The 27,560-nt window shown below is 40.4% G+C and overlaps 1 protein-coding gene across 1 annotated transcript in view; it reads right to left on the minus strand.

Annotated features, from left to right (window-relative positions):
• Window positions 1–27,560, minus strand: part of TTN (titin) — a 240,981-nt gene that overhangs the window by 28,187 nt on the left and 185,234 nt on the right. Inside the window, exons 263-282 of the mRNA XM_075093587.1 lie at window positions 27,206–27,505; window positions 26,571–26,873; window positions 25,194–25,469; window positions 24,781–25,080; window positions 24,389–24,691; window positions 23,859–24,158; window positions 23,449–23,736; window positions 23,064–23,360; window positions 22,671–22,973; window positions 22,272–22,577; window positions 21,167–21,454; window positions 20,767–21,057; window positions 20,385–20,672; window positions 19,636–20,226; window positions 19,439–19,543; window positions 18,751–18,948; window positions 18,370–18,666; window positions 17,658–18,245; window positions 17,261–17,563; window positions 47–17,149 (exon numbers count right to left, since the gene is read on the minus strand). Coding sequence (XP_074949688.1) covers window positions 47–17,149; window positions 17,261–17,563; window positions 17,658–18,245; window positions 18,370–18,666; window positions 18,751–18,948; window positions 19,439–19,543; window positions 19,636–20,226; window positions 20,385–20,672; window positions 20,767–21,057; window positions 21,167–21,454; window positions 22,272–22,577; window positions 22,671–22,973; window positions 23,064–23,360; window positions 23,449–23,736; window positions 23,859–24,158; window positions 24,389–24,691; window positions 24,781–25,080; window positions 25,194–25,469; window positions 26,571–26,873; window positions 27,206–27,505 — 23,028 coding nt within the window. The remainder of the gene's footprint in view (window positions 1–46; window positions 17,150–17,260; window positions 17,564–17,657; window positions 18,246–18,369; window positions 18,667–18,750; window positions 18,949–19,438; window positions 19,544–19,635; window positions 20,227–20,384; window positions 20,673–20,766; window positions 21,058–21,166; window positions 21,455–22,271; window positions 22,578–22,670; window positions 22,974–23,063; window positions 23,361–23,448; window positions 23,737–23,858; window positions 24,159–24,388; window positions 24,692–24,780; window positions 25,081–25,193; window positions 25,470–26,570; window positions 26,874–27,205; window positions 27,506–27,560) is intronic.

The following is a 27,560-nucleotide window of genomic DNA, read 5'->3' on the forward strand; positions in this document are numbered from 1 at the left end:
CATATTGTTTTAAATATTAACAAATATTTTTCTTAGTAAAACATACCTGTTATTTTTGTTCCCTCCTTGGTCTCAGAAGGCACTCCAACACCATATTCATTTTCTCCAGAAACCCGGAAATAGTAAACGGCACCTTCTTGCAAGCCAGTCACTTTGTAGGACAGGCGATGACAATTGTTTGTCACAGTGACCCATGCTTTTTTGCTAGCTTCTCGTTTTTCAATAACATAGTTCTTTACAGGTGCTCCACCATCATTTTCAGGAACATCCCAAGATAACACAGCAGATTCTTTAGTTATGTCTTTTGCTGCAATATTAGATGGTGGGCCAGGAGTATCAAGAACTTTGACAATTAAAGTCAAAGTAGCAGTGTTCAGGATGTTTTGCAATGTTAATGTGTATTTTCCAGAATCGTTTCTTGTTGCTTTTTCAATAGTAAGAGATGTGCAATTATCTGAAGTGTCAATGCTTGCTCGTGTGCGGAGATCTGTGTCTGGTTTGTTCCACGTTACATTTGGGACTGGTTTGCCTCTGAAAGGAACAGTCATTGTGAATGATCCACCAGCCTTTACAATTAAAGTCTTCCGCATTTCACTGTCAATATCAAAGGCAGGTTCTTCCTCTCTTTCTTTTGCCACCTGAGGTTCTGAGACATCGCTTGGTTCACTGACACCAATTTTGTTAATGGATTTCACTCTAAAGACGTACTCAGAGCCTGATGCTAATCCGGTTATGGTGTATTCTGTACCTCTTAAGTTCTGAATAGCAGTTGTCCAGTCAGTTTCATCAGTTTTCTTGTATTCAACTGTGTATCCCGTTACTGGAGCACCTCCATCAAACAGTGGCTTTGTCCACCCAATTGTGATATTTGACCTTGTAGAATCCATAATCTTAGGTTTAGATGGGGGAGATGGCAAGAAGATTGGATCTTCTGCCCGAATCAATGGTGTGGTTTCACTTGGAAGACTGAGGCCAGCAGCATTTTCTGCATAAACCCGGAATTCATATTCACATCCTTCACGGAGACCAGATGATTTAACTCTTAAATCATAAACTGGCTTTTTGTTTACACGAATCCATCTTAGGCTAGTTTTCTCACGCCTTTCAATTACATAGCCAGAAATCTCATTGCCTCCATCAGACTCAGGTCTTGCCCAGCACAGAGTTATTGAATCTTTGCTCACACTGGTGATCTCTAAAGATGTAGGTGGACTTGGAATGGTAAATGGGTCTAGGGCTTTGACAGCATCACTTTCTAGAGGCTCACCAATGCCATATTTGTTAACTCCCATCACCCTGAAAATATACTCATTACCCTTCAGGAGCTTTGTCACTTTACAGGATGTTGTTCTAAGCTCTCCTTCACAAAGCGTCCATGCAATTCTGCTGGTCTCACGTTTTTCTACAATATAATAATCAATATCTGCACCTCCATTTTCTTGAGGGGGTCCCCATGATAAATGGCACTTTTCAGCAGTAAGGCCATTTATTTCTAGTGGGCCTGCAGGTGGGCCAGGTCTGTCAAGTACTTTGCAATTAATTGCCAAAGACCTTGATCCTGCAACATTTTGTAATGTTAGTACATACTGTCCTGAATCACCCCGGATACAGTCCTTAATTGTTATTGCAGTAGTGTGATCTGTTGAGGCTATTTCAACTCTAGCTTTTCCTTCAAGCTCCTTGCCGTCCTTTGTCCATGAAATCACTGGTATTGGTCGTCCTGCAATATCAGCATTGACTTTAAACACTTCTCCAGCTTTCACAACTACATCCCTGAATTTGGCATCCATCATAATTCTTGGAGCCTCTACATCATCTTTTACAGTCACAGGTCCAGTTGATTCAGATGGCTGACTGAAAAGTCCAGCAGCATTCTTTGCAATCACACGGAATTCATATCGCTGGTCTTCTGTAAGTCCACTTACGTCAAAGTATGTTTCTTGCACATTAGTAAAATTACATTTTAGCCAACGACCATCCGGTATCTCTCTGCGTTCAATAATATATCCTGTTACTTTAGCTCCACCATCATATTCTGGTTTAGTCCATTTCAGAGAGACACATGTTCTTGTAATATTAGTAACTTCTGGTTGACCAGGAGGATCACAGGGATCTCTTGCAGCAACAGGTTCACATGATTTACTGCATTTGCCTATTCCAGCAATGTTTTCAGCATACACACGATATTCGTACAGCAGTCCTTCTTCAAGACCTGTAACTTTCATTTGTGTATCAGGTATAAGGCTCTTGTTGACTTTTGTCCAAAGAATGCTGCTTCTTTCTTTACGCTCCAAGTGATATCCCAGTACTCTGCTACCTCCATCATTAACCGGTACCTGCCAAGTTACAATCATGAAAACTTTAGTTGCGTGTGTCACATGAGGAGTTCCAGGTGGTCCTGGAGGCTTAAATGGATATTCTGCCACAACAGAAGGAGAATTAGTGTAAGTGCTTTTCCCATAGCGGTTTTCTGCACAAATCCGGAACTGATACTCAGAGCCAGTGGTGAGGCGAAGTACTTTAATTGATGTCCTTGCAACTGCTGCAGATACGACATCCCATGTTGTTGTGGTAGTTTCTCGCTTCTCCACAACGTAGTTGCTAATATGGCATCCACCATCATATGCAGGAGGTTTCCAAGACAGAGTTACACTATCAGCACTAACTTCATCAATATGCACATCAGTTGGTGGTCCTGGTCTGTCAAGGACAACTACAGTTATGGAAGCTGTTGTTGATCCAGCAGTATTTGAAAGATGTAGTTCATAATGTCCCAAATCCTCATTTGAAGCTTCCTTGATGGACAGCGAGGTTGAAGTCTTTGATGTCTGAACATTTACCCTGGTTGTCTCTTTTAAGGGATTCCCATCCTTCTTCCAGTTAACGGTTGGAAGAGGTCGCCCTCTGAATGGCACATCAATCTTAAGATCATCTCCAGCTTTCACAGTGAATGTGTTGAAAAGAAGCTCAGCAGATGGCTGGATTTCAATATCTTTTGCAATGACTGGGACACCAAGTTCTCTTGGATCACTTTTTCCTTTTTCATTAACAGCAATCACTCTGAAACTGTACTCTTCTCCCATACTTAAGCCTGTTATTGTTGCTTCTAATGTTTTCACCTGTGTACATGCACTCCATTTTATACTTCCTTTAGTTTGCATTTCTACTATATAACCAGTAATTTTACTGCCACCATCACTCTCTGGCTTTTCCCATTTAATTGAAGCAGAGTTGCGAGTCACATCAACAAGAACGACCTTTGCAGGTGGAGAAGGTGGTTCAGAAACCTTAATTGGGTCAGGTGTTTCTGCTGGTAAGCCAACCCCATATTCATTTACAGCTAGAACACGGAAGTAGTAACTACATCCTTCTTGTAGTTGAGTAATTTTGAAGGAGTTCTTAGTGCAGTTGTTTGTAATTGTGGCATATGCCTTTCTCGTGGATTCTCGCTTTTCAACAACATAGTTGGTAATTTTAGCTCCACCATCAATAAGTGGCGGTTCCCATGCTAATGTTACAAAATCTTTTTTCACTTCTCTGATTGTTAGGTTTATAGGTGCACTAGGTGTATCAAGCACTCTGACATTAACAAAAGCTGATTTTTTACCACTGTTGTTCTCTAAAGTAAGATTATATCTACCACTATCAAATCTATTCACATTGTCAATGACCAGCATTGTGTAGGAACTGGTGACTTCAATCTGAGCTCGCTCACTAATTGTTCCTTCTGCTTTCTCCCATTTAACTTCAGGTTCTGGTCTTCCTTTGATGGTGACAAACAGGCGTAATGTACCACTAGCACGTACAGTGACTACTTTTCTGAGATCTGCATCAAGTTCAATTTCAGGAGGTTCAATCTTGTCTGCTGCTATGACTGTACCAGGTATAGTAGCAGGTTCTCCTACTCCTTCTGAATTGATGGCACAGATTCGGAAGTTATACTCCTGGTTCTCTTTAAGTTTTGTTACAGTGAACTGTTTTGCTTGTAGGCCTGTTGGTGGAGTGCAGGTAGTCCATTCATCAGCAGCAGCTTCTTTTACTTCTACTACGTATCCCTTAACTGGAGCACCACCATCATAAATGGGCTTACTCCAGGCAAGGGAAACTGATGACCTGGAAGTGTCTGTAACTTTTGGATTGCTTGGTGGACCTGGTGGATATAATACATCACAAGCACGATATAAAATGGATGGCTCACTGGGTTCCCCTACCCCTGCAGCATTTTCAGCAGAAACTCTAAATTCATAGAAATGCCCATCGGTAAGACCCGTTACTCTGAATCGCAAGTCTGTCAGCCTTTTCTTATTGCATTTGGTCCACCGTATACCATCTTTATCTCGTTTTTCAAGTATGTAGCCTTCAATTTCAGCTCCCCCATCGTCTTCTGGGCGACCCCATGTTACCACCATAGAATCTTTTGTGATTGCTGAAACTTCAGGTGTTGAAGGAGGACCAGGGGGTTTGTATGGATTACGAGCCACAATTGGCTCAGACTCCAAAGGTTCTCCAGTTCCGTATTTGTTCACTGCCATTACACGGAAAATGTACTCGTTGCCAGCAAGGAGTCTGGTTACTTTGTGGTTAAGAGCCTGCACGTCTGTTGCTACTTGTGTCCATGAAAGCCTGCTTGTCTCTCTCTTCTCAATGATATAATGCGAGATACTAGAACCACCATCATGTAAAGGCGGAGCCCATGCCAAGTAGCATTTTTCTGCAGTGACACCTGTAACCTTCAAAGGTCCTTCTGGAGGTCCTGGCCTGTCAAGCACTTTTACAGTGATTGGTATAGATTTTGTGCCAGCAACATTCCTGAGGTTAAGGGTATAGTGACCTCCATCTACTCTTATACAGTCTTTGACAGTAAGAGTTGTTTTCTCTATGGTAGATTTAATTTCCATTCTTGCAGTTGCTTCTTCAAGGTCTTTACCATCTTTTGACCATGTAATGTCAGGAATAGGTTTGCCATGGATATCAGCTTCAAGAACGAAGGTTTCTCCAGCATGAACAACAATGACATCTTTGTATTTAGGATCCAGTGAAGCCCCTGGTGCTTCAATTTCATCTCTGGCAGTAATGGGCCCTGTACTTTCAGATGGTTCACTCAAGCAGCCTGCTGCATTTCTTGCTATTACTCTAAATTCATATCGTTGGTTTTCAACAAGACCACTTACTGTAAATTCTGTTTCTAACACATTTGTAAAGCTTGCTTTCATCCAGCGACCATCTGGTAGTTCTTTCTTTTCTACAATATATCCTGTTATTTTGCTTCCACCATCATATTCTGGTTTTTTCCACTTCAGCGTGATATTATTTCTTGTAACAACAATGGCTTCAGGGCGGCCAGGTGGGTCACAAGGATCTCGAGCAGCATACAATTCTGATACTTTGCTGACTTTGCCAATGCCAACAATGTTTTCAGCAGAAACTCTGAACTCATATTCAAGACCTTCTTCAAGGCCATCTGTTTTATATTTGGTGTCTGCAATGAGTGACTTGTTCTGTTTTGTCCAAAGGATGCTGTTCTTGTCTTTACGTTCAAGATGGTAGCCAAGAACTTTGCTTCCTCCATCATTAACTGGTTCATGCCATTGTACGATCATATGGTCCTTGGAAGCTGCTGTTACAAATGGGGTTCCAGGTGGCCCAGGCACCTTGTAAGGGTATTGCACAACAACTGGTTTAGAATCCAATGGAGCGCTCTTCCCATATCTATTTTCAGCAGAAATCCTAAACTGATATTCAGAACCTGTTTTAAGTTTTGTTGCTTTGATAGTTGTTCTTGCAACAGTTGCTGACACGATGCTCCATGTGGTAGTGCTTGTGTCACGCTTTTCTACTATATAGTTGCTTATCTGACAGCCACCAGTATAATCAGGTGGATCCCATGATAAAACAACAAAGTCTGCGCTAACTTCATCAAAGCGGACAGGTCCTCGTGGTGGGCCAGGCTTTTCCAGTACAATTATGCTCAGGTGCTCTGTTGCTGTGCCTGCTGTGTTTGTTGCTGTTACTGTATATTTACCGAAATCTTCCTTGTTGCTTTCTTTAATATGTAAGATAGTTGATGTTGGTGTATCCTGAATATGTAATCTGGTTGTCTGTTTCAATGGCTGCTCATCTTTTGTCCAAGTAATAGTAGGTTTGGGTCTACCTATAAATGGTACTTCTACTTTCAGATCTTCTCCAGCCTGTACACTGTATGTATTAAACATCAGTTTGAAACTTGGCTCTATTGTCAAGTCTTTAGCTATCACAGGGATTCCAAGTGCTCTGGGATCACTTTTGCCTTTTTCATTGTAGGCAATCACATGAAACTGATACTCCTGTCCTGGACTCAAACCAGACACAACTGCATTGCATGTTTTGGTCTCACTAACAACACTCCATTTTTCTGTTCCTTTAGGCAGCATTTCAACAATGTATCCCAAAATTCTGCTACCTCCATCATGTTCAGGTTTTTCCCAGGTAAGTGATGCACTTCTCTGAGTCACATCGGTGAGTGTTACTTTCCCAGGAGGCAGAGGTGGCTCTGAGGCTTTGACAGCATCTGTGGTTTCAGCTGGAACACCAATTCCAAATTCATTTTCAGCCATAACTCTGAAGTAATAAATTGCTCCTTCAGTAAGATTTTCAACTTTAAAACTTGTCTTGCCACACTTAGCACTTACATTTGCAAATGCCTTCCTGGTTGACTCACGCTTGTCTATTACATAGTTCTTTACCTTTGCACCACCATCGATAATGGGTGGTTCCCAAGATAACACAGCAGAATCCTTCTTTATATCCTTTACCACTAAGTTTTGTGGTGGTCCTGGTGTGTCCAAGACTTTTACTGTAACAAATGCAGATTTAGAACCACTGCTGTTCTCCAACTTAAGAATGTACTTTCCAGCATCATTTCTATCACAGTTGTCAATTGAAAGTTGTGTGTAGTTCATGCCTTTATCAATCTGAACTTTTTCTGTGAATTCACCTTCTTCTCGAGACCACATGATGTCAGGTGTTGGTCGTCCCCTGAATGGTATATGAATCCTAGCAGACCCGCCAGCTCTAACCACAATCCCTTTCCTTAGCTCTGAATCAATATCAAGTTCTGGAGCTTCAAGTTTGTCTTCTGGTTTAATAGTACCAGGAACCGATGCAGCCTCTCCTACACCAACCTTGTTGAGGGCACACACTCGTAGTTTATATTCTTGATGTTCAGTAAGCTTTTTGATTTCAAATCGAGTGGCACGTACACCTGTCTGTGGAGTAACAAGGGACCATTCATCTTCATCTGCTTTACAGATTTCTACAATGTATCCCTGGATTTCACAACCACCATCATAAATAGGTTTACTCCAGCCAAGTGTAACTGAACTTTTGGTGGTATCCACCACATGAGCATTTGTAGGTGGGCCAGGCTTGAATATGGGGTCACAAGCTTTAAAGTAAGGAGAAACTTGGCTTGGCTCACCCACTCCAGCAGCATTTTCAGCAGAAACTCTGAATTCATATTCATGATCCTCTGTTAATCCTGTAACTCTTAATCGCAAATCTGTAATTCGGCGTTTATTGCATTTTATCCATCTGATGCCTGCTCGGTCTCTCTTTTCTACAATGTAACCTATGATTTCACTACCTCCATCACTATCTGGCCGGCTCCAGCAGACAGTCATAGAATCCTTTGTGATGTTGGTAATTTCCAAGGCCTTTGGTGGTCCAGGAACCACAAATGGATTTTTCATCATTACTGGCACAGATTCTAATGGCTCACCAACCCCATATTTGTTAACTGCCATAATACGGAAAACATATTCATTTCCTTCCAAGAGTTTTGTTACTTTCAGCATTGTAGGCAAAACCTCTGAAGCAACAACAGTCCATGCTAGGCGACTAGTTTCTCTCTTCTCTACAATGTAATGAGAAATATCACTGCCACCATCATGAAGAGGAGGAGCCCATGCCAATGAACATTTTTCAGCTGTAACTCCTGTTACTTGGACTGGGCCCTCTGGAGGTCCTGGCCTGTCCAGGACTTTCACATTTACTGGTACTGTCTTTGTTCCTGCAACATTAGAGGCCTCTAAAATGTACTGTCCACCATCAACTCTAATAGCATCTTTTACAATTATTAATGCACTGAAATCTGTGTTCTTTATTTCATATCTAGCAGTTTCCTCAAGCTCTTTATCTCCTTTGTACCACTTAATGGTTGGTAGTGGCTTTCCATGAACATCAGCCTCAAGTCTAAATGTTTCACCAGCACTTACAACAATTGTGTCTTTGTACTTTGGATCCATTGAAATTCGTGGAAGTTCAACTTCATCCCTTGCTGTTATTGGTCCCGTACTGTCAGAAGGTTTGCTTATTGCACCTGCAGCATTCTTTGCAATTACTCTAAATTCGTATCTTTGGTCTTCGGTAAGCCCTGTTACAGTGAACTGAGTTTCAATGATATTTGTGAAGCTTGCTTTCATCCAGCGACCATCTGGTAAGTCACGTTTCTCTACAATATAGCCAGTAATCTTACTTCCACCATCGTATTCTGGTTTGGTCCACTGTAGAGTAATAGAGCTTCTTTTTATTATTATAGCTTCTGGGCGACCTGGAGGATCACATGGGTCACGAGCTACATAGCACTCAGAAACTTTACTTGTTTTGCCTACACCAACAATATTTTCTGCAGAAACTCGAAACTCATATTCAATTCCTTCTTCAAGGTTAGTTGTCTTAAAACTTGTGTCCTGAATAATACTCTTGTTCACTTTAGCCCATAAAATGCTGTTTTTCTCCTTTCTCTCAAGATGGTAGCCCAACACTCTACTGCCACCATCATTTATTGGTTCATGCCACTGTACAACCATAGAGTCCTTTGTAACCGTTGTCACAAATGGTGTGCCAGGAGGTCCTGGTTCTTTGTAGGGGTACTGTGCTACAACTGGTGCAGATTCCAATGCAAAGCTCTGCCCATACCTATTCTCAGCAAATATTCTGAACTGGTATTCTGAACCAGTTTTCAGTTTAGTCACCTTTAGCGTAGTTCTTGCAACAGTAGCTGAAACTGTTTCCCATATAGTGGTTGTTGTATCTCTCTTGTGAACAATATAGTTGGTGATTTGGCAGCCGCCTGTGTACACTGGGGGATTCCATGATAGGGTAATACTTTCTGCACTTATTTCATCAAATTTCACAGGTCCTACTGGAGGGTCAGGTTTGTCTAGAGTTATAATCTGAACAGAGGCAGACTTTTGTCCAACAACATTAGCCACAGTGATTTCATAAGTGCCACTGTCCTCTTTGCTAGTTTCTTTAATATTCAATATAGTGAGATCAGTCAAATCGCTAACATTTACTCTTGTTGTCTGCCTTAATGGCTGGCCATCTTTTACCCAGGTAACAGTTGGTTTAGGACGACCTGCAATTGGTACTTCTACTTTCAGATCTTGTCCCACTTGGATACTATAACTGTGAAAAGCAGGTCTTACATCAGGTTCAATCACCAGGTCTTTGGCAACTACTGGAACTGCAAGTGCTCTAGGGTCACTCTTACCCTTTTCATTTACAGCCATTACTCTAAAAAGATATTCTTCCCCTTGAGTTAGGTTAGTAACAACTGCTTCAAGTGTTTTTACACGAGCACACTCTGACCACTTCTCACTACCCTTCACTTGCATTTCAACAATGTATTGTATGATTTTGCTGCCACCATCATGTTCAGGTTTTGCCCAGCTTAGCGAGACGCTGTTTCTTGTGACATCATCCACTGTTATTTTCCCAGGAGGCTGTGGTACTTCAGCAACTTTAATTGGGTCACTGGTTTCTGCAGGGAGGCCAATTCCATATTCATTCTCAGCAGAGATTCTAAAGAAGTAATAACAGCCCTCCTGAAGTTGATCTACTTTCCATGAAGTCTTATGGCAGTTTGTTACAACAGCTGCATATGCCTTTCTTGTTGCTTCACGCTTTTCAATAATGTAATTCTTTATTTTTGCTCCACCATCCAAGAGAGGAGGCTCCCAAGAAAGTGAAACAGAGTCTTTAGTGATCTCTCTAATTTTTAAATTAACAGGTGCACTTGGGGTATCCAGTACTCTTACACTGACAAAGGCAGACTTTGTTCCACTGCTGTTTTCTAAAGTCAGAGTGTACTTTCCAGTATCAAATCTGTTAACATTGTCTAGAACAAGGGAAGTAAAGCTGCTAGTGGTATCAATAACAGCTGCCTCTCTGATCTCACCATCCATTTTCCCCCATTTGACTTCAGGTGTTGGACGACCTCTGATGGGAACAAACAGTCTTAAGGAACCTCCTGCTCTCACATTTACAATCTTCCTTAATTCCATGTCAAGGTCAAGGTCTGGTGCCTCCATCTTTTCTTCCACAATAACAGAACCAGGAACATCTGCATGGTCTCCAACTCCTGCTTTATTAACTGCACATATGCGGAATTTGTATTCATGTTTTTCCACTAATTTTTCTACTTCCATGTGAGTATTCTTAATTCCAGTTGGAGGGGTACAGATTGCCCATTCACCATCACTTACATCACATTTTTCCACAATGTATCCCTGAATTTCAGACCCACCATCATAGATAGGTTTACCCCATGAAAGGAAAACTGAAGATCTTGTAACATCCACAACTTTAGGATTATTGGGTGGACCTGGCTTGTAAATAGGATCACACGCTTTGTAGTAAGTGGATGGTGGGCTTGGTTCACTAAGACCAGCAGCATTTTCAGCTGAAACTCTGTACTCATAATCATGATTTTCTATAAGCCCGGTCACTCTGTATCGCAGTTCACTTATCAAGCGTTTGTTGCATCTTGTCCAGCGAATACCTTCCTTATCTCGTTTTTCAAGGATGTAGCCCAGGATTTCACTACCACCATCTGAGGCTGGCCTTTCCCATACAACTATCATAGAATCCTTGGTGATGGCTGTGACTTCTGGTGCCCTTGGTGGAAGTGGCACTACAAATGGGTTCTTTGCGAGTACTGGTTCAGACTCAAGAGGTTCACCAACTCCATATTTATTTACTGCCATGATGCGGAAAACATATTCATTTCCTTCTAAAAGTTTGGTAACTTTACAATTTAGGGTTTGCACATTTGAATCAACGACTGTCCACACCAAGCGACTGGTTTCCCTTTTTTCTACAACATAGTGCGAAATATCGCTACCGCCATCTTGTAGCGGAGGTTTCCATGACAGCATGCACTTTTCAGCAGTAACGCCTGTAATCTCAACAGGTCCTTCTGGTGGTCCCGGTCTATCAAGAACTTTGACGTTAACAGGAACTTTCTTCTCACCTGCAACATTCTTTGCCAGTAGTACATACTGACCACTGTCAACTCTAATGGCTTCCTTCACACTAAGGCTTGTTGCAAAGTCAGTACTTTTTATTTCCATACGAGCAGTGTTTGTCAGCTCACGATCACCTTTTAACCACTGAATGGAAGGTATTGGTTTGCCATGAACATCAGCGTCAAGCTTGAATGACTCACCAGCATGAACTACAACAGTGTCTTTGTACTTTGGATCCATACTTATATGAGGTGGTTCTACTTCATCTCTTGCTGTAATTGCCCCTGAGCTCTCAGATGGTTCACTGAAAACACCTGCAGCATTTCGTGCTATAACACGGAACTCATATCTCTGGTTTTCAACTAGACCAGTTACTTCAAATTGGGTATCAATGACATTTGTAAAGCTTGCTTTCATCCAACGACCATCAGGTAGCTCCTTCTTTTCAACAACATAGCCTGTGATCTTACTTCCACCATCATATACAGGTTTCTTCCACTGAAGTGTTACTGAGCTTCTTGTGACAATTACAGGTTCTGGACGACCTGGTGGGTCACATGGGTCATATGCAGTATAGCATTCAGATGCTTTACTTGCCTTTCCAATGCCCACTATGTTTTCTGCATAAACTCTGAACTCATATTCAAGACCTTCCTCAAGGCCAGTTGTCTTAAATTTGGTATCTGGAATAGGTGTTTTATTCAATTTAGCCCACAGAATGCTGTTTCTTTCTTTGCGCTCCAAGTGATACCCAATTATCTTGCTACCACCATCACTGACTGGTTCATTCCATTGAACCACCATGCTGTCTTTTGAGACTTTTGTTACAAAAGGTGTTCCAGGTGGACCAGGAACTTTAAATGGGTACTGGGCTATGATTGGCTCTGAAGTGAGATAGGTACTCTTCCCGTACCTGTTCTCAGCTGCGATTCTGAACTGATATTCAGAGCCAGTCTTTAAGCGGCATGCTTTTATAGTTGTTCTTGCAACCGTAGCTGACACAATCTGCCAAGTGGTGGTGGAAGTATCTCTTTTTTCTACAATGTAATTATTGATAGAGCTACCACCGTCATACTTGGGTGGTTCCCAAGAAATGGTAATACTGTCTGCTGTTACTTCATCTACTTTTACTGGTCCAGTTGGAGGTCCTGGTTTGTCAAGGACAACAATATTTAGGGTCTCGGCTGCTTCACCTGCAGAGTTTGTAAGTTTAACTAAATATGTCCCCACATCTTCTCTGCATGCTTCTTTTATTGTTAACACGGTGTTATTTTCTGAACTTTCAGCATTTACTCTTGTGGTCTGCTTCAATGCCACGTTATCTTTATGCCAAAACACTGCTGGTTTGGGTCGACCAACAAAAGGAACGTCAATCTTTAAGTCCTCTCCTGCTAGAACACTGAAAGTGGTAAACAGTAGTTTGAAAGCTGGTGGAATCACAAGATCTTTTGCAACAACTGGTATACCCAGCTGGCGAGGATCACTGATACCTTTCTCATTTTGAGCTGAAACACGGAAGGTGTATTCTTCACCTTGGATCAATCCTGTGATAGTGGCTTCAGTAACTTTTACTGTAGCACAAGTGGACCACTTTTCACTGCCTTTGCTTTGCATTTCTACAATGTAGCCCAGAATTCTGCTACCGCCGTCATGTTCAGGTTTTTCCCAAGATAAGGATACGCTATTTCTTGTCACATCCAACAAAGTTATTTTCCCTGGTGGAAGTGGTCTCTCTGATACTTTTACTGATTCTGAAGTTTCAACTGGAAGGCCTATTCCATACTCATTTTCAGCTAGGACTCTGAAGTAATAGTTGCAGCCTTCTTGCAGTGAATCAACTTTCCAGCTGGTCTTGTGGCAATTTGCATTAACAGTTGAATAAGCTTTTCTTGTTGATTCTCGCTTTTCAACAATGTAATTTTTTATTTTAGAGCCACCATCTATGAGAGGAGGCTCCCATGTGAGTGTAACTGATGATTTTGTAACTTCTTTTATTTTCAAATCCTGAGGTGCCCCTGGGGTATCAAGAACTCTGACATTCACAAATGCTGACTTACTACCTGAGCTGTTTTCAATTGTCAGTATGTATTTGCCACTATCAAATCTATTTACATTTTCAACAATAAGTAGAGTATAAGAGCTTGTTGATTCAATGCTTGCTCTATCCAAAGATTCCCCATGTTCTCGTGTCCATTTCACCTCAGGTGCTGGCCTTCCTTTAATTGGGACAAAAAGCCTTAGAGTACAGCAGGCTCTAATAGTGACAACTTTACGTAGTTCTGCATCAAGTTCAATCTCTGGAGGTAGCATTCTTTCTTCAGCTTTTGGAGTCCCTGGAACAAGAGCAGGTTCTCCAAGACCTTCAGAGTTCATAGCGTATATCCGTATTTTATACTCTTGATTTTCTTTCAGGTCAGTGATGGTAAAAGAAGTGGCTTTTAGACCTATTGGTGGAGTTACAATCTTCCACTCATCTTCTTCAGGTAGTGCGATCTCAACCATGTAACCTGTGATCTCTGAACCACCATCATATATTGGTTTATTCCACGCTATTGTAATTGAGGACTTGCTGCTATCCAAAACACGAGGATTACCTGGGGGACCAGGCTTAAATACAGTATCACAGGCTTTATAGAATGGACTGGTTGGGCTTGGCTCACTGACTCCAGCAGCATTTTCAGCCATGACTCTGTATTCATATTCATGGCCTTCTGTCAGTCCAGACACTTTATAACGTAAGTCAGTAACAACCCTTTTGTTACATTTCACCCATCGTAGACCAGCCCTATCTCGACGTTCCACAATATAGTTAGTTATTGGGCTCCCACCATCAGAATCAGGATGGCCCCAACAGACAACCATAGAATCTTTTGTAATTGCTGTAACTTCGGGTGTTTTAGGTGGATCAGGTGGCACATATGGATTTACTGCAAGAACCGGCTCTGATTCCAGAGGCTCACCAACTCCATATTTGTTAACAGCCATCACACGGAAGACGTACTCATTGCCCTTCAACAGCTTAGTAACCTTCAGTTTAGTTAATGGAACTTCTGTGGCTACGGCTGTCCATGCCAATCTACTAGTTTCACGTTTTTCAACCACATAATGGTCAATCTTTGCTCCTCCATCATCCAGTGGAGGGAGCCATGACAGCACACATTTTTCTGCAGTGACTTCAGACACAGCCAAAGGCCCTTCTGGGGGACCAGGTCTATCAAGAACTTTAACATTGAAGATATGCTTGGCAAAGCCACCAGGATTTGTTGCAGTAAGTGTATAGGCACCACCGTCTCTTCTTGAAGAATCTTTATTGATAAGAACAGTAGAGAAATCTGCTATTTTGATTTCTAATTTTGCTGTGTCTTCAAGTTCTTTTTCTCCTTTTGTCCATGTCATAGTTGGTGGAGGGCGACCCGAAACATCAGCCTCAAGTTTGAAAACTTCACCTGCTTTCAGCACTAAGGTGTCTTTGTATTTAGCATCCACCCTAATCTTTGGTGCTTCAATGTCATCTCTACAAGTTATTGCATCTGATGGCTCAGAGGGCTGACTAACAGCCCCACCAGCATTCCTAGCAATCACACGGAATTCATAGGCAGCATCTTCTGTCAAACCACTTACAGTGAATTCAGTCTCTAGTATATTGCTGAAATTAGCCTTCAGCCAACGGCCATTAGGAAGGTCTCTTTTTTCAACGGTGTAGCCAGTTATCTTAAAACCTCCATTATATTCTGGTTTAGTCCACTTCAGTGTAACTGCATGTCTTGTAATGTTCAGAGGTATCGGCTTACCAGGTGGATCTATTGGGTCTAGGGCAAACACAGGCTCAGATGGTTTGCTTGGCTTACTCTTCCCAGCCAGATTTTCTGCTATAACACGGAATTCATATGCAATGCCATCAGTAAGTCCAGTTGATTTAAAGATATTGCCTGATACCAGCATTTTACTTACAGTCTGCCAAAGAATGCTATTTCGTTCTTTTCTTTCAACATGATATCCCAGAATTGGGCTTCCACCATCAGTAACTGGCTCATTCCAGCTAATAGTCATGGTTTCTTTGGTGACTGCAATCACCTGAGGAGTGCCAGGAGGCCCAGGTACCTTAAATGGGTAGTTGGCAACAACAGACTCTGAAGTAATGGCTGGACCAATTCCATATCTGTTTTGAGCTTTAACACGGAACTGATACTCAACTCCAGTAGTAAGACGAGTGGCTTTAAATGTAGTACGTATCACTGTGGTTGCCAATTCAGTCCATGTGGTACTGTCAGTTTGACGCATTTCTACAACATAGTTACTTATTGGTACACCACCATCATTCAAAGGAGGCTCCCACGAGAACGTTAAAAAGTCGGATGAAATTTCATCAAATTTGATTGGTCCAGTGGGAGGTCCAGGTATGTCATGAACTTGGACTGTGATTACTTCACTAACTTCTCCAACAATATTTTTAGCTGACAGTGGATATTGACCACTATCACTTCGTTTACATTCATTGATGGTTAGTATGGTTGCAGTTGCAGTATTTTCATAATTTACCCTTTGTGTTTGCTTAAGTATCTGGTCTTCTTTCTTCCAAGTCACAGTAGGCCTTGGACGACCAAGCACGGGAATTTCAATCTTGATATTGTCACCAGCTTTGGCAATGACTGTTTTCTGGTAGATACCACGGAGGTCAAACTCTGGTAGCATTGTTTGCTCCTTGATAATAACTGGCCTGCTTTCTCTTGGGGCACTTCTTCCAGCACTGTTAACTGCCATAACCTGGAAAGTATACTCTTCATTTTCAGTTAAATTCTTTACTACACAGTCCAGTGTTTTTACAGTGGTGATGTGTGCCCACTGGTTGGTTCCTTTTCTCTGTGCTTCAATTACATATCCAGTGATCTTGCTGCCACCATCATGTTCTGGTTTTGGCCAAGCCAGGCTAACTGAGTTCCGTGTTACATCCATGATATTAAGGCTTTCAGGTGGGGATGGTGCCTCAGAAGCTCTTACTGGTTCTGCAGTTTCAGCTGGTTCACCAATACCGTACTCATTTTCGGCCAGCACTCTGAAATAGTATTCACACCCCTCAGCCAAATTAGGAATCCTGAAGGAACACTTCTGGCAGTTGGTTGTGACTGTTGAATATGCCTTCCGAGTCGATTCACGTTTCTCAACAATATAATTTGTTATACGTGAACCGCCATCTATCAGAGGCATATCCCATTGGAGGGTGATGCTGTCTTTGGTTATTTCTCTAGGCTTAAGGTTTATTGGTGGACCTGGTGTATCCAAGACCTTTACATTTACAAAGCCAGTCTTCTTACCAGCAGCGTTTTCAAGAGTCATTACGTATTTTCCTGCATCATATCTGGTGCACTCTGTGACAATCAAGAGTGTAAAAGAGTCTGTATTTTCAATACTGGCACGTCCTTTGAGTGAAACATCATCCTTTGTCCATGTAACTTCTGGAGTTGGACGTCCTTTAATTGGCACAAAAATCCGAATAGTTAATCCAGCTCTAACAACAAGTGTTCTTCTTAGCTCAGCATCTAATTCAAAGTCAGGAATCTCTTCCCGGTCTTTGATTTCCACACTTGGAATTATTGCTGGTTCACCAACACCTGCAGCATTCATGGCAGAGATTCTAAAATTGTATTTGGCTCCTGTCTGCAGATGAGCAGCAACAAACTGAGTGATTCTTAAAGCAGTCCCTGTCGTGTCTTTTACCCATTCTTCTTCTCCTTCTTTTTGATGTTCTACTATATAGCCAATGATGTCAAGACCACCGTCATAGTGAGGCTTGCCCCAGGCTAAAGATGCACTGGTCTTTGTAGTATCAGTCACTCTTGGATTTGCAGGTGGACCTGGTGGGTCTGAAAAGTGAGGAAGAGATAAAACGTTACATTACAGAGGAAGTCATGCTGTCTGAATGTGCTCTCTGCCCATCCCACCCACCCTGAAGAAAGAAGAGGCATGATACTAACATGTAACATCCTTGCATATGACTGAATTTGAAGCATCACTTGGCGGTCCAACTCCTGCTCTATTTTCTGCACTGACACGGAATTCATATTCATTTCCTTCCAGGAGACCAGTTACTTTGCATCTAAGATCTGAAACTGGTTTCTTTGTTGCTCTGACCCATCTTAAACCTTTCTTTTCTCTTCGCTCCACATAGTAACCTGTGATTTCACTTCCACCATCATCTACTGGTCTTTTCCAGGTAACTGTGACAGTATTTTTAGTCACATTTGTTACTTCTGGTTTTCCAGGAGGGCCTGGGGGACCTGATAAGGAAGAAAAAAGTACAGTTAAACCAAAAATCAAGTCTTCAGAGATTAATAAAAAACACACTGGAACTTCTCAGCTTATTCTACGTACCAAATCTATCCACCATTTTAACTGGTTCTGATTGTACTGGTTCACCCTTGCCATATTGATTTACTGCTGACACGCGGAAAACATATTCATTTCCTTGAATGAGCTTGCTAACAAGGTGCCTACAGCTTTCAATATTTTCAGCAACCAATGTCCAAAGCAGTCGGCTAGTTTCTCTCTTTTCAAGAACATATGATTTGACTGGTGATCCACCATCTTCTGCAGGAGGTGACCATGTAAGAGTCGCTTTTTCTGCTGAAACATTGCTGATCTCAATAGGCCCTGGAGGTCCTGGAACATCTAAAACTTTCACATTTATGCTTTCCTGCTTAGTGCCAAAAGGATTGGTTGCAGTGATTGTGTATTCCCCAGAATCTTTTCTGGCTGCATATTTAACAGTTAGAGTAGAAGAAGTTGGTGTGGTTTCAATGTGCACAAGCTCTGAAGGTCTAAAATCTTTTCCAGCTTTTGACCATGCTGAAGTTGGAGGTGGTTTGCCACGGATACTAATAGCAGACACTGTAATGGTTTCTCCTGCTTTTACCGTTAAACCTTCCTTCAAAGTAGGATCGATAACAATGCTTGGTGCCTCTGTCAAAACAAATAAACAAACAAACAAACCTAATTGTTAAAACAAGAACATAGCAGAAAAAAAAAGAGAATTTGCTATTAATTATTAAAATAAAATTCTACATTTTTAATGCCATCTACATACCATACTCATCCTTGCATATTATGGTTCCTGTGGATTCAGATGGAGGACTGATAGCTCCAGCAGTGTTCTTTGCTCTAATTCTGAACTCATATTTGGAGCCTTCAGTGAGGTCAGTTACAGTAAATGCACAGTCTGGAACATTCACATGATTAGCTTTTGTCCAAGCCTTTGAGGGTAAGTCACGCTTTTCAACAATATAACCAGTTAACTTATGTCCACCATCATATTTTGGTTCTGTCCAAATGAGTGTTACTGAGTTCCTAGTTACATTGATAACTTCAGGTTTCCCAGGGGGATCTAGAAGAAAAAAAAATAAATAGTGGTCAAACAAAAGTTATTTCAAATTTCAGAATTTTCCTTTTTATTCTTCTGATGACTTACCAATAGGATCAAGTGCCACAACTGGTTCAGATGGCAGACTTGGTTTACCTACTCCAGCCATATTGATTGCCATTACTCTAAATTCATATTCCAGACCTTCAGTTAACCCTGTCACTCTGAAATCTTTCATTCTAATTGGTGTTTTATTTGCTCTCTTCCACAGAAGACTATTTCTTTCTTTGACTTCAATGTGATAACCTAGAAGATAAATGGTGAGATGAAAATATGAGGGGTTTTCTAGAAATCTTAATTTCTCATAGCATTGTGAAACATCTTACTGACCATATGGCATGTCACAGGCATTGTGCAAGAGGAACACTGAAAGCCAGGTTAAGAAATGGATGTAGACCTACATTACAGATATGTGTAATTGCAATGACGAGATGTTTGTAAATGTAAATTGCTAATTTTGTGGACCCAAGTAATGTAACATATAGCTGAGTTTGGTTTTCTTCCTTTAGATTTTTTGGCTCTGTGTAAAAATACTGTTTCTCAGTTAGTCTTTTCCAAATCTTTTAAGTTATTTTTTTTAAAAAAATTCATAATAAATAGTAGGAAGTAAAACAGTGAAATCAATTATTCAATCTCTCAGTCTAAAGCATAAACACCTGATAGTTTTATTTTACCCTTTGACAGAGAAAAAAACCTACTAACTGAAATACTAGGAAGGCTACTTTTGGGGGTATACCTGTGATTGGTGAGCCTCCAGTTCTCCTGGGATCAGTCCAAGTTAAAGCTACAGATTCATGCCGAACATCAACAATGTTGGGAGGTGGAGGAGCATCTGGCACATCTAAACAATATAAAAAAAAATGCAGTAACATTAGAAATAAATATCACCCCGAAACATTTTTTTCAATTTTGAAAATTATAAGGGATACTTACCAAATGGATGTTTTGCAACGACAGGGTCAGATTTAAGACCTTCACCTACTCCATATTTATTTTCAGCCCTGATCCTAAATGTATATTCATTTCCTTCATGAAGTCTTGTAACTCTAAATGTGGTTTTCTGGACTGCAGAGGCACAAGTCACCCACTTATTGTTTACATTATCTCTCTTCTCTAGGACATAGTTAGTGATTTCTGAACCACCATCATCTTTTGGAGGGCCCCACTTTAAGGTTATGGCATCAGCTGTGACTTCTTCGAATTTCACTGGACCTGTCGGTATGCCAGGTTTGCCAACAACTTTCATAGAAATAGTGCCTTCCTTGCTGCCAACAACATTCTTCAGAGTTATTGTGTATTTTCCAGCATCAGCTTTCTGGCAGTCATGTACTACAAGTGTGGTGTTAACTGCTGTAGATTCAAATGCAACTCTTCCACTCTCAGCAAGTGCCTGGTCTTCATCTTTCTTCCAAGTTACAGCTGGGACAGGCTTGCCTTTAATTGGGATTTTAAGACGGAAATTACTACCCTCTTTAGCTATATAGCACAAATCAGGTAGATCTCTTAAATCAAGATCAGGTGCCACTGTAAAAATAAAAGAAACTGATTATTCAACTATACATAAACTCTGCTGTTTTAAAGATATCTGATTTCTATGTATGCATAGTAATGATAGCAAGCATAAAATAAATGTAATTTGGGTAAGAGAAGCATTGAATTAATGAGCTTAGGTTGCTTCTTACCAACATCATCTCTTGCCACAATTGTGAGCTCTGTTGGAGTTCCATATCCAGCGTCATTCTGGGCTCTCACTCTGAAAGTATATTCTTGTCCTTCTTTGAGGTCTCTCATTGAAAAATGGAGATTCTTTGCCCGCATGACTTCTTGCCATTTATCTTCACCAATCAGGACCTCAACAACATATGCAAAAATACGGCTACCACCGTCACTGATAGGCTTTTTCCATACTAAATTGCAAGATGATTTTGTTACAGCTGAAGCTTTTAGATCCACAACTGGCCCAGGGGTTTCTAGAAGGAAGAAAAGCATAGTCAGTGTCCATTCAGGCTAAAAATAAAAATTATTTGAATACTGAAAGAAGCAAAATGAATTATTTTTTCTTACCAGAAGCTTTAACAGCATCACGAGTTTCACAGGGGTCACCAATGCCGTATTCATTTTCAGCAAAAACCCTGAAGAAGTAAGATTTGCCTTCTTCTAAGTTAGTTATCCTGCAGCTTGTCTTTGGACATTCAGTTGTTACTGTGGACCATGACTTTCTTTCTGCATCACGTTTTTCAACGACATAATTTGTGATTGGACTGCCACCATCTATTAGTGGAGGTTCCCATGTAATGAAGGCAGAATCCTTAGATGCTTCCTTTACAATCAGGTTAACTGGAGGGCCTGGAGTATCTAGATAAATACAACAACCCCATGTTTGATTTAGTAAACAAAATACAAAAAAAATTATCAGTTAAAAAGTTAACAAATATATTATAATGGGGAAACCCCTGACACTTACCAAGTACTTTTACAACAATGGTGTATGCCTTTTTGCCACAGCTGTTCTCCAGACTGAGGACATATTTTCCAGCATCATATTTGTTTACATTTTCACAGCGCAGGAAGGTATCAAAATCAGTTGACTTGATGTCTAGTCCTTGTCTATCTCTTAGGTTGGCACCCACTTTAGACCATGTAATCTTTGGAGGTGGACGTCCCCTTACTGGCACATAAAGTCTCATTGTGACTCCAGCACGCAAAACAAGGACTTTCCTTAGTTCTGCATCAAGTTCTCCTTCAGGAGGAACTGTGTATTTAAGAAAAAAAAAAAAAGGATCAAAAGAAAAGCAATTAAAATATAATCTTTAAGACTATCACTAAAGTTACTGAGACAAAACATCCCTCTTTACTGGCATTTCACTGGATTAACCAATTTGTTCTCATGCCTGTGATGATGTTAGTGAGTTCGTGTCCTGGATCCCATTTCAAGATAATTTGCAAACTTGGCATTTTTTGCACTCATTTCACTTCCCTTTTTTCTGCCTTTTACCATTTATATTACTTATCATGTGAAGAAGTCTCCTCGTTACTCTAGAACTCAAAGGAGTTTCAAAGTCTCCTGGACTGTACTGCTTATCTTGAACCAAGACAGTCTGTGAAGCCATGCTTTTGTACATACAGCAAAATACATACAGAAACCAGCATGGCTTTTCAGGAATAAGTGTCATTCAATTAAACAGCATGCCACACGGATGCTTAGAATAGTAACCTTGGCTTCAAATTATTCAGAAGACATGAAGAAGACTGAAAGTTTGAAGAATAGAAGAGAGATCTGGAAAGTCTAATTTGGGGATTAGAGAAAGAAAAAACTCTTGAAGACCCAAAATAGGAGGACTAAAGAGTACCTAGCATACAAATGAAAAAAATAGACACCAGTTAGATTCTACTTAGTTCCTAACTGCCTTATTCTCTTCCAGATTAGCCACTTTTAGCCTACATTTTCCTGAGAAGTCACACATTCCAAATTAATCTTCTTCTGTGATCTGTGACAAACCCTGTCTTTGGAACCCATCTCATCAATTAAAGCAAAAGTCAAAAAGGTAATTTGTTTTCAGTGAACATACTTAAAATGTCTTTGGCAGTGTGTTTATCAGGAACATCACTTGGATCACTGTATCCAATCTTATTGACAGCATAAACACGGAACTGGTACTCTGTGTCTTCTATCAGCCCTGTTACCACAAATTGCGTAGCCTGTAAGTTCTTGGGCAGATTGCATCTGACCCAGTTGTCTGTGTCAGCTCGTTTTGCTTCCACTAGATAACCAATAATAGGGCTTCCTCCATCATATGCTGGTTTGCTCCATGACAGGCTTATTGAATTACGAGTAGTATCAGTGACTTTTGGGAAAGCAGGTGGGCCAGGAGGATCTGAGAATTAAAATAACATAAAGTTATTGTACCAAATGCTGTATGAAAATATTTGGAAATAACCATGGAAAATATCTGAGACTTTTAGCTTACATTGAGGATCACGAGCATACACTGCTTTAGATGGTGCACTAGGCTTGCCAGGTCCAGCCTTATTCAACGCTGTCACCCGGAACTCATATTCTGTTCCTTCTTGGAGTCCAGTAGCCTTAACAGTTCTTTCAATGACAGGCTTTCTGTTTACCTTTGTCCAGTTAAGAGCCTTAGTTTCACGCTTCTCAAGTATATAACCAGTTATTGGGGATCCACCATCACTAGCTGGTGGCTTCCAGCTAACAGTCATAAAATCTTTTGTTACATTGCTAATTATCGGTGGATCACAAGGTCCGGGTACATCTGTGAAGATTTATTTGAAAGTTATATTCACATTCATAAGTGTGCAGAAAAAAAACAGTGACAGATGAAGCTATCCCACAAAGCACTTACCATATGGATTCTTAGCAACGGCTGGTTCAGTCAAGATAGGATCTCCAACACCATATTTGTTTTCAGCACATATGCGGAACTGATATTCATGTCCTTCTATTAGTTTCTCCACTGTGCAACTTGTAATGGGTACATTTGCACTGACTTGGGCCCAGTTTGGTCTGCTTGTTTCACGCTTGTCCACAATGTAGTTAGTAATTTCTGAACCTCCATCTTCCAGAGGAGGCTCCCAAGAAAGCATTGCACGATCTGCATACATATGTTTGATTTTAACGGAGGCCGGTGGACCAGGCTTATCTAGAAGAATTAACATCACATTGTTATAGCTCTAACTCTTGCTATATCATTTAACTGTAAATGTATTTATTAACAGTCTTTAGCTTACCAAGTACTTTAAGCTTAATGGTTGCTGACTTTGATCCACTTGCATTTTCAGCAGTAATAGTATAGTCTCCTGTTTGCTTCCTGTTAACACTGAACAACTCAACTGTAGCAAGGTTTCTCTTAGTGGTGATCTTAACACCTTCAGACGGCTTTAAAACTTCTCCTTCTTTCTTCCAGGTGATTGTTGGCATGGGCTTGCCATATACATTTGCCTCCAGACGCACGTTAGTTCCAGCTTTTACTGTAAGCTGTGATTGCATAGACAGATCCAACTCTATTCTGGGGGGAACTGAAAGGAAAGAGCCCGAGAGTAAATCAATCTAGGAAGACTACACCCTATTCTTCACAGGAGTCTTAGTTTAATATGCACAGATTCTTATCAGAGTTCTCAAATGCTTTTACATTTCTTACCATTTTCTGGATGAATGGTCACTGGATCAGAAGGTTCTGAAGGCCGGCTAATGTTAACTGCTGTCTTAGCAATTGCTCTAAACTGATATTGAGCGTTTTCTTCCAAATCAGTAGCAGTATACTCTTCCAGGGGTATTTGATGTGGAGTTGTATTGCACCGAACCCACTTATCACCAGGTAATTTGCAAGCTTCAACAAAGTAGCCAATAAGTTTGCTACCACCATCATGCTTTGGTCTTGTCCATACCAGTGATACAGTACTCTTAGTGACATCAATAACTTCAGGTTTTCCAGGGGGATCTAAGACAAATAAGTTAACGTTATTGTCTGTTTTGCCAAAAAAGCTAACATATGAAGAAATGGTTTTAATAGCTCTGGATCCTATTTACAGCATACCCACACAGTGCACTCACAGTAAACATGAAAATATAAACATAAGGGCAAACTGAAGATCATAAAGAGTTGCAGATATATTGAAAATTACCATAAAAACAGTACTTTTTTGCAAATTATTGGTATCCTTGGCTTACCAACTGGTGCTCTTGCTGTGACAAACTCAGTTGGTTTACTGGGTTTACTTGCTCCAGCTCTGTTCAATGCATAAATTCTGAAAGTATACTCAAGACCTTCGATGAGTCCCACACAAGGATATTCTGTGGAGCGCACAGGTGTGTCATTAGCTTTCACCCACAGTAAACTGTTCCTTTCTTTGCGCTCAATGAGATAACCAGTGATTGGACTGCCTCCATCACTATCTGGTTTATCCCAGGCAACAAAAATGCAGTCCTTATTGACCTTGGTAATACGTGCATTCTTTGGTTCACTAGGAACATCTAGAAAGAAATACAAAGATGGATATCAATCACACGCTTTCTTACTAGGAGGACTAAAAGAGAAATGCTGCTATCAAAAACTGGCATACCAAATGGGAACCTTGCAATCATCTTGCCGGATGTAAGCGGCTCAGAAATCCCAAAACGATTTTCAGCACGAACACGGAACATATACTCTTCTCCAGGAATCAGTTTTCCAATTCTGCAGCTTGTTTTTGTGACAGAAGCTAAAGCTGTTACCCAGTCCCCTCGGCTTACATCACATTTCTCAACTACATAGTTTGTAATGTTACTGCCACCATCTTCGAGAGGTATATGCCATGCAAGAGTGCAAGCATCAGCATCTATTTCAGAAATATCAAATGGAGGCTGTGGTGGACCTGGTTTATCTGCACAAAAAAGTATATTAAGAAAAAAGGGATGAAAGAAAATGGCAATCATTGGAATATATTACAACTAGTTTTGTATAAGCTGGGTTTAAAAATAATCAAATGGAACATACCCATAACTATCACTCGGATTTTCTGTCGATCAGTACCAGAGCTATTTTCCGCTGTAAGAGTGTAAAAATCAGAATCTTTTCTAGTCACATCCTTAATGATAAGAACAGAAGACTTTTCTGCTTTATGCACAGCAAGACGACTGGATGTAAGTACATCTTGATCTCCTTTCAACCATTTACAGACTGGCTGAGGCTTCCCATATACATGAGCTTCGATTCTCAATTTCTTTCCAGCTTTAATGTGAACATGATCAGGCATAAGGATCTTAGGTGGGACTGAAAAAAAAACCACAGACAACATATAAATACAAGTTCTGTGACATATTAATTTACTTTTTCTTATGTTTTCATGTGGAAGTTCTCTGCTTCTCTTTCAAGTAGAATCACCAGTAAGAATGACTTGATAATTTTTTATTTGAGTTCCACTTATGGACAACTAGAGATTCTGCAGTGGGGAATATCTATTCCAGTCCTACTTTTACATTCTTGTACAGTTTAAAACAGAATATTTTTGAGTTTGGATTGCCTTCTCACATGTTTATGTAGAGACTTATGCACTACTAATGCATGAAACAATTCATCTTTATATCTGGAACTTGTCAGTGCTCACTTATTGCTGACTTTCTACGAGACAAACATGAAGAAGAAAAGAAAGACTGAAGTTCTTGCTGAACTAAACCCACTTCCACAGTCAATATTTTTCTATCCTTGAATTATTCATCAGGTAGAGCCCCTTCTCCTACTATGTCTTTTGCACAAAATCTTTTGTGGTTTCTTCCAAAAGAAACCTGGCAGGATGTTTGGTGTACTTTTCTTCCTGCCATTGGCTAGTTTGCATCCTCTTTTGCTCCTGTACTTCTCTTTTCCTCTTTCCATGTCACAGATGAAGAAGGTTCTTCTCATCTGTCCCTTACCCCTATGTCTTCTTGTGCCTCAGGGACCCTACCACCTTAATTAGACCAACCTGTTCTCCCTGAATTTCACTTCACATTCTCAAACTCTACAATATAAACAACTTGTTTCCTCTTCTCTTAAAACAGCTCCCACTTTTAGCCCCATTAATCTCTCAGAATACCACTCTGACTCTTTTTCTCTTTAATTTTAAATTAATTGAAGTTGTTTATTATTTATCTTTAGTTCCTATCTTCAGGTTCCAACTGAAACCATACTTGCAAAATTCTTTAATGATTCTGAATTAGTGGTCAACTCTCATTCTTTCTGACCTGTCGAAATATGCAATACAGTTAACCATAATCCTCCAGATTACTTCATAAAGTATATGTCTTTCTGCGACTCACTTGAAAAACTAGAATTCTTGCTTGTCTCATTATTAAAGCAGAATATTGCAACATAGGTAGTATTTAAATTGTTACTTACTGAGTTGTTCTTTAATTTCAAATACTCCTTCAGTTTCTCTTGGCAAGCTTACTCCTACAGCATTTCTAGCTGCCACTCTAAACTTGTACTTCTTTCCCTCTTTCAGACCAGCTACAACAATGGAGAGATCTTTAACAACTGAATATTCTGTCCAACGATCCGCTGGTTGGTCATCTTCTCTGTAGCTAACAATGTACCCATCAACTTTAGCGCCTCCATCACGCAGTGGTGGCAGCCAGCCTAAAGTAGCACTATTCTTCGTAATCTCAGTAACTTCAAGTTTTCTTGGTGGATCAGGTTCACCTTTCAGGGGAAAAAAAACCCAAACACTAAAAACATAGAACACATTAAACACTGAATTTCCAAGATTTTCTGACTATCAAATACTTGTTGAATTATTGGATGCTATCTGTGCTAATTCAACAAGAATGGAAAAGAGCAAAATTCTTAAAAATTGCAAAGACACTATATTAATAGATTGTATTATTTGAAAGAAACTGGCACAGAAATATTTATGTTTATTATTGAGTGGTTAGTGGCATTGTCCCATTTAGAAACAACTTCTTTAAAAAAATGCAAAATCTTATTAAAATTAGAAAAAAAAAAACATAAAATGTGCATGAAGGCATACTTACTTAGGGGATCTGTTGCTAGAACTGGTTTTGGTAAGTCACTTGGAACACCTGACCCATATTCGTTTACTGCTGTTACTCTAAAGAAATATTCATTTCCAGGTACGAGGTTAGCTATTTGGAAACTAGTTTTCTTTAGTTCTGCAGTGACAGTTCCCCAGGTCTTCCTGTCAGCCTCACGTTTCTGCAGGATGTAATGAGTCACTGGGCTACCACCGTCATTCTCTGGAGGTGCCCATGAAAGATGGCATGACATCTTGGTGACATCTGATACCTTGAAGTCTGACACAGGTCCAGGAGTATCTATAAAGAAATTTCAATTTATGCTAGTCTTTTTTTTTCTTTAATAAGTTAAAAT

This window comes from Phalacrocorax aristotelis, chromosome 5 (genome assembly GCF_949628215.1).
Source record: "Phalacrocorax aristotelis chromosome 5, bGulAri2.1, whole genome shotgun sequence".
NCBI lineage: Eukaryota > Metazoa > Chordata > Aves > Suliformes > Phalacrocoracidae > Phalacrocorax > Phalacrocorax aristotelis.